This window comes from Tachysurus vachellii, chromosome 24 (genome assembly GCF_030014155.1).
Source record: "Tachysurus vachellii isolate PV-2020 chromosome 24, HZAU_Pvac_v1, whole genome shotgun sequence".
NCBI lineage: Eukaryota > Metazoa > Chordata > Actinopteri > Siluriformes > Bagridae > Tachysurus > Tachysurus vachellii.
Window position 1 is genome coordinate 949,602 of NC_083483.1, and position 7,500 is coordinate 957,101.

Here is a 7,500-nt window from a genome sequence, read left to right on the forward strand (position 1 = left end):
CATTTATTTATTTAACGTTTAAGGACGGTGTCAGTGCTGCAGAGGTAACTTTTCGAACTCAATAACATCTAAAAATAGAGTCAACTTTGTCTGTTTATAGCTGCTAGAACACAGAGAACTGGTTTTGTAGATGATCCATAACTATAATGAAATGTAACTATAAATGTATTAAAGTGTTATGGTCGACTTATCTAGTTCATTTGAATTTCTCTGCTTTATGTAGCCCCCGTTTATTAATTCATTTATTTTGTATTTACGGAAACTGGAAGGTCAACATTTTGTTCCGTGTGTCTATATATAAATGGCATATCTTGGACCCGAGTCATTCACTTTCCTCTTTTTGGCATAGTTCCTTAGCACAAGAAGCTTTTTAAAGCAGAACACATAATGGATGGGCGTAAGGTTGATTTCTGCCAAGAATGGCAAAGATTAAAACCCTCAGCGCCTTGGTGCGGCAGTCTATAAGCTAGCTGGCTTCTTGCCAAGTCATCTCCAGCTCTCCCATTTGAACAATCATAGGCTGAGCTGCACAGCATGAAAAGACAACAGGGGAGAACAATGGGAAGCAAAAAGTGGCAGGATGTGAGCTGGTTTTATTAAAGCGAGTCCACATGACATCATTGTTATAAAAATGCAGGTTCATAAAGCTAGCAGACAAAAAAAAAAAACACCTGGGAAATTAATTCCATGAGAGTACACAGATAATTTCACACGTCAGGCAAATGCAGAGGAAATTACAAGAGAAAAATGCAAGACAAAGTGAAATTAACGAGACTGGTTTGGCAAGACTTCGCAAAGACAAAGACACAATCGAGTCTATACGCTGATTACGGCGATATTTACCAGGACTGGGCACATTTTTCTTGCCTCACTCCTCAAACAGAGCGATTCAAATACGACAAAACTAAATGAACTGAAATTTCCAACTGCTGATAAAAGTGCTGAAAAAAAGAATATTATCATACAGCATGACTCACATAGAGTGATTCAGTTGGCTCAATCGTGCCAAGAGAATTACTTTTAAACAGACTGAATCAAATGGAGTGATTCAATTGGTTCGTTCATGCCAACTAAAACAATTATAACAAGTAAATTATTTTCAAAGTGATTCAAACAATGTGATTAAATGGGTTCATTCATGCCAAGCTAACCAATTATGCCAAATGAATTCTTTTCAAACAGACTGATTCAGTTGGCTCACTCAGGCCAACTGAACCAATTAGGACAATTATTTTTAACAGACTGATAAAAAAAAAAAATGTCAAAAAAAAAAAAAAGTGTGGCTCATGGGGTAAAAGTGTGATTAAGTGTGATCTAGGCTCACAAGAGGACAAGCGCCAATCAAGGTTCTGTACTGTAGCTTGCTAGCTGTAGCTTTTATTAGCATAGGAACATCGGCTTTCCTATTACAGCATCCTTCTGCACCATCATCATGTCCCACAGAAACCAAAGAAAACAGCATCACTCCCTGTATCCATGTGCTTCAGGGATTAAAAAAGGTCTTTTTCCTTTCTTTGAACAACATACTGTATCCTACAATCCCTGCTCAGCTCTAACTGCCTCAGGCTGACTCTAAAGCCTCAGTCTTACATATGACTCGCGCCGGCATTATTACTGCATGATGATGTCGTTCTTCAGCACTCGGGACTGTTTCTCCAGATGTTATGTTCATGCATTCGCTCCAACATCATCATTATTTCGCAGTGTCATTTGCTTCGGTGTGATTTTGTTCAATTCTTATGCTGTTCCTGCTGTTCTTGATCCTTACTGTGTACTTATTGTGACTTTATTATCTGCTCCACATGTTGGAAATGAAAATAATACACGGCTCGCAGTCTTCTGTCTTATAAATTAAATTTAACAAAAAGATATTAAAATATAAGTGAAATTATAAACGGATTAAAAACACGATGTGTCGATTCCTAATGGTTCAGAGGAACAGAACACTTCAGCCTACTCACGTTGTTGCGTCTTCATCCAGGAAGCAGCGGTTTCGCAGTAATCCTGCCCACAATTGCACGCCAACAATTCCGAAGATAAAAAACACAAAGAAGCACAGCAGCAAAACGTTTCCCAGCATCGGTAATGTGTCCAACAGCAAAGTCACCAAGATACGCATACCTACAAAAAAGACACGTTAGAAATCTGTAGGAAAAAAATAACAAACTAGGAAACATTTCTTATAACATCTTTAAGAGGAAAATAATGAAAAAAAGTAATGTAAAAGAGTACACACAGGTTCTACAGCTAAAGAAGCTCAAACATTATCGTTGTGATGAAGCTTGAATCGGTTCATCATGTAGGTGAGTTGTTTGAAAGAATTGACTCTTTAATCAGTGTCTAAGCAAATCGATCAATTAGCTAAATATTTAGCTGTAAATAAGGAAGTGGATCATCCATGAATTTAGTTAGTTCATGTACTATAAGAGCTAATAACAGTCGTTCTTTCACCAGACGCTCTTCATTTTTATCTTTTGAAGTTAATAAAACAAAAAATCAGCTTGTAATGTGACCGAAAAAACACTAAAAACAACTGTTCCAAATCACCGACACTGGAGACTCTTTCCTTTCAATTTTATAAATGAGAAAACAGAGCAGAAGGAGAATTCACTTCAAAACGGTTTATTCGAGTTTTATACGTCACCGTATGTAGTTTTACATTCAGATTCAGAGTCCATTATCATTTCATCTTAACTTGTGTGTATTTTAACCGCTAAGGCACAAGATGTGTATAATTTACACTCATCTCAGAGAGCATTTTGAAAAATACATCATTCCTTCACTTTCCATCAACATCAAGGTTCTGTTTCAGTCGAGCGTTCAGGAGCCCCGAGAGATCGGTTTTAAAAAGTTACACTAAATGCCTTCAAACAGAGAGAACAGAGTTAGAGTCTGTAGTTAGGGGGCCAAGCACCAAAGCCTGTAGTTAGGGGGCCAAGCACCAAAGCGGCACCGATTTAAAATTAAAATAATTCATACTTGATGTGGGTTCATAATATTTTGCCTAAATAAAATAAAACGTATTGATTTTTCTCGTTTATTCGAAGTGTAGTTCTAATCTTTTGCATTGTGAGTTCTGTTGTGCTGTTTTGTGCCTGACTCGTTTGGGGCGGTGGCAAAAAGAACGACGTTGAACATTCATTCATTCATTTTCTACCGCTTATCCGAACTACCTCGGGTCACGGGGAGCCTGTGCCTATCTCAGGCGCCATCGGGCATCAAGGAAATAGCGCCAACGGAGTGCCAACCCATCACAGGGCACACACACACACACACTCTCATTCACTCACACACTAGGGACAATTTTCCAGAGATGGCAATCAACCTACCATGCATGTCTTTGGACCGGGGGAGGAAACCGGAGTAACCTGGAGGTAACCCCCGAGGCACGGGGAGAACATGCAAACTCCACACACACAAGGCGGAGGCGGGAATCGAACCCCCAACCCTGGAGGTGTGAGGCGAACGTGCTAACCACTAAGCCACCGTGCCACTAAGCCATCGTCTTCGGTTATTTGCTGTGATTCATTGTTACTAAGAAATGTATGTGTAGAGAGATACGAACATTCTTTTATGGACAAACAGGACGTGAATAAAAACTCCAGAAGCCTACAATTAAATTCTTTTATTTGTTTCTAATTTCCGTATGTAATCAACGCATTAATCTTATACAGATCTAGAAACACAAAGTCACCTGGTTAATTCCGTCGGTGCATTTTTATATCTTTACCTGTCGTGTTTCTTTCTTCCTGAATTTGAACCATGTTTTTTTTTTTTTTGCCTGCAGGTCTAGTTTTGAATTAAAGGGCTTCTCCACACCCACCAGGTCTTTGAACTCTATTTCATATCCTGGTTCCCAGGTGGACAAGCGCAGGATGTGATGAAACAGCTCTGTAAGTAAGGATATAATCCAGGCATGTTATTTGCCTACTGCTGTTTTATTTCAGAACTGAAACTCGGGCCGTGACCAACACACATCCACATCAAACCGTGACCTGCTCCAACATTCTCAGCCACTTTCACACACAACATTCATCTTGATTTTACTACTAAAAAAGATTTCTGTATGATACCAGCATTACTTCTGTTCGTCGGATTTCAGACAAGCTCGTTAAAATGCTCGATGTCCTCAAGACTTGTTTACAACACAATATGCAAATACATGTTTCAAAGCTTTTTTTAGACAAGACTGAATTTACAAAAGTGAATCCAGACAAATGCACAAGCAGAGTATTGCATTTCAAATCCAGGTCATTCGCTCCTCCTTTTGTTTTTCTGTAAGTGACGTGACACACGGCTAAGTACGGTGACACATACTCAGGATTCGTTCTCTGCATTTAACCTATCCCAAGTGCACACACACACACACACACACAGCAGTGAACACACACACACAGCAGTGAACACACACACACACAGCAGTGAACACACACACACACACACACCATGAACACACACCCGGAGCAGTGGGCAGCCATTTATGCTGCGGCGCCCGGGGAGCAGTTGGGGGGTTCGGTGCCTTGCTCAAGGGCACCTCAGTCGTGGTATTGCCGGCCCGGGACTTGAACCCACAACCTTAGGGTTAGGAGTCAGACTCTAACCATTAGGCCACGACTTGTACTGTAGTATTGTTGACTGCAGTATCTATTGTAGTGTTGTCGATTATAGCACTATTGACTATTGCACTATTTAGCACACTATTAACTCTCGTGTTGTGATTTTAGGACCGTTGAGTTTGTTATTATGTCGCTTTGTAGAAGCCAACATTCTGTTTTCCTTTATAAGCTTAGACAAAAATTTATAAAATTTAATGCGGCCTAGAGCTTTCGAGCCACATGCACCAAATTCAGATATGTTGTAGACGCTGGTCTGAAGTTTGTTGCTATTACTTTTCTAAGTGATCCCAGTACCAGTACTTCCGGTACCGGGTCTCAAAATGGACTTTTTTTCCCATAGACTCCCATTATAAAATTTGGAGGTTTATAACTCGGCACACTTTTGAACTCTCTACACCAAACTCAGCTCCTTTAGGGTGAGGCTCTGAACAAAGGTTTATATTGGTGTACCGACTGGACTTTCGGTTTTGCCGCAGCCCCGCCCCCAATATATGCAAAATCAAAAAGCTTTTTACAACATGGTCATGTGACATATCAAAACACTCACAACAATGAGGGGAACTTCCTCACGTGTATTCTGATGACGTCACGTGATGTCACGTGAAAATCAAAAATTAGCACAACATGGACATGTGACATATCAAAACAATCAGCCCAATGTGGGGAACTTCCTCAAGAGTATTTGGATGATGTCACATGCTTGTCTCCGCTTACCTCCAAATGTTTTGGCAACCTAGCTTTCTGTCCACTTGCCTCCAAAAGCAACACTAACCCTTATGTCCACTTGCCTCCATCGTCAAAGCCAACATCAAAGTTTGTCGTGACGAACTTTACAAATCTAGTTGTTAGTTGTTATTGAGTTTAGTGGCAGCTCAAGTGGTTAAAGCTCTGGGTTGTTTGATCAGATGATCAGGGTTCAAGCCCCAGCACTGACAAGCTGGCACTGTTGGGCCCTTGAGTAAGGCCCTTAACCCTGAGCTCTGACCCCCAAACTAAAAAGTTGAGAATTTCACTTTGCTGTAATGTAATGACAAAAATAAAGGCTTCTGTTAATGTTAGTATTGTTGAATGTAACAGTGTTTAAGTTAGTAATGTTGCCTGTAGTAAAATACTGTTTACTGAAGCACTGATGGCTATCAGAGTATTGACTTTAGTATTCATTCATTCATCGTCTACCGCTTATCCGAACTACCTCGGGTCACGGGGAGCCTGTGCCTATCTCAGGCATCATCGGGCATCAAGGCAGGATACACCCTGGACGGAGTGCCAACCCATCACAGGGCACACACACACACACACACTCTCATTCACTCACACAATCACACACTAGGGACAATTTTCCAGAGATGGCAATCAACCTACCAGCCTACCAGCCCCCTTTGGACCAGGGGAGGAAACCGGAGTACCCGGAGGAAACCCCCGAGGCACGGGGAGAACATGCAAACTCCACACACACAAGGCGGAGGTGGGAATCGAGCCCCAACCCTGGAGGTGTGAGGCGAACGTGCTAACCACTAAGCCACCGTGACCCCCTTGACTTTAGTGTAGTTTTCTACACTAATTAATTAATTAATTTTGACTGTAGATTCTTCACCTTAAGTAGTGTTGACTTTTATATTGTTAATTATATCACTGATGATTTTTTTTAACTTCAGTGATGTTGATGGCGGTGTTGTCTGTTGTCACAGTGTGTAACTGAGACTCTGTTTTGTGACCTTTTTTTATTACTATTAGCTTTATGTTAATAGCATTATTAGTTCTATGTGTTAAATTGTAGTGAGTGTAGTGAGTAGAAATCTGTTTAGTGAACTAGTTAGTGAGTAAAAGGTGAATTGGTTTAGTTGTAGTTATGTTGTGTAAGTGGACGTTGTAGACAACTAAACAAAGTTTTCTACTTTCAGTTTGTTATCTATACTCAGTGTTTGGTCTTCACACCGTCACTGATACAGTACAACGTCTGAGTCTTTATTTAATCCGAAACTAAACAAAGCCAAGAGCTGAGAACATTACATACTGTATACCAAAGTACACACACACACACACACACACACACACACACACACACACACACACACACACACACACACGCACACAAACATTCACACTTGTAATGCTTGGCTAATTCCCATGCTCACTGGTTTGAAAGCAATCAAATTGGAGACTCAACAGCCACAGGGTCTCATCCTCAAAATCTCTTACTGCACACACACACACACACATACACACAAAAACACACATACACACACAGACACACACACAAAAACACACATACACACACAGACACACACACACACGCATACACACACAGACACACACACACAACACACAAAAACACACATACACACACAGACACACACACACACGCATACACACACAGACACACACAGACACACACACACAACACACACACACGGACACAAAACTTTGTTGTGTAAAAGACAGAGCCAGCATCCTTAACCAAATGTGTGTGTTTCTGTGTTTTGTGCTGATTTGTTTTTTAATTAATGCTGACTTACAGCTTCACTTCTGCTGAACTAAAGCCATTACTGTGGCAGAGACAATAGTGAATAATATTTATCTGAATAAGTGTGTGCGTGTGTGTGTGTATGTGTGTGTGGGTTGTGCTTCTCTGCTAGTGGCTTCAAGATATAAAAACAATAATTGGAGACAGTAAGCAATAACTCTGTGTGTATGAGAAAAGAAGTGAGATCATCTGTAAATATGACGAGATCTATTCCTGACTCAGTGAAGTCCCAATCATTTAACATCAATATGAAGAGAGAAAATGTAACACTCAGCTTCAGTGTTTATAACAACATCTCAGGAAGGTGAGAGACAGGCTGTGTGTGTGTGTGTGTGTGTGTGTGTGTGTGTGTGTGTGTGT

At 40.6% G+C, this 7,500-nt stretch overlaps 1 protein-coding gene across 1 annotated transcript in view; it reads right to left on the reverse strand.

The window, feature by feature from the left end:
• cacna1hb (calcium channel, voltage-dependent, T type, alpha 1H subunit b) overlaps nucleotides 1–7,500 on the reverse strand; it is a 52,145-nt gene that overhangs the window by 41,301 nt on the left and 3,344 nt on the right. Inside the window, exon 4 of the mRNA XM_060860265.1 lies at nucleotides 1,962–2,121. Coding sequence (XP_060716248.1) covers nucleotides 1,962–2,121 — 160 coding nt within the window. The remainder of the gene's footprint in view (nucleotides 1–1,961; nucleotides 2,122–7,500) is intronic.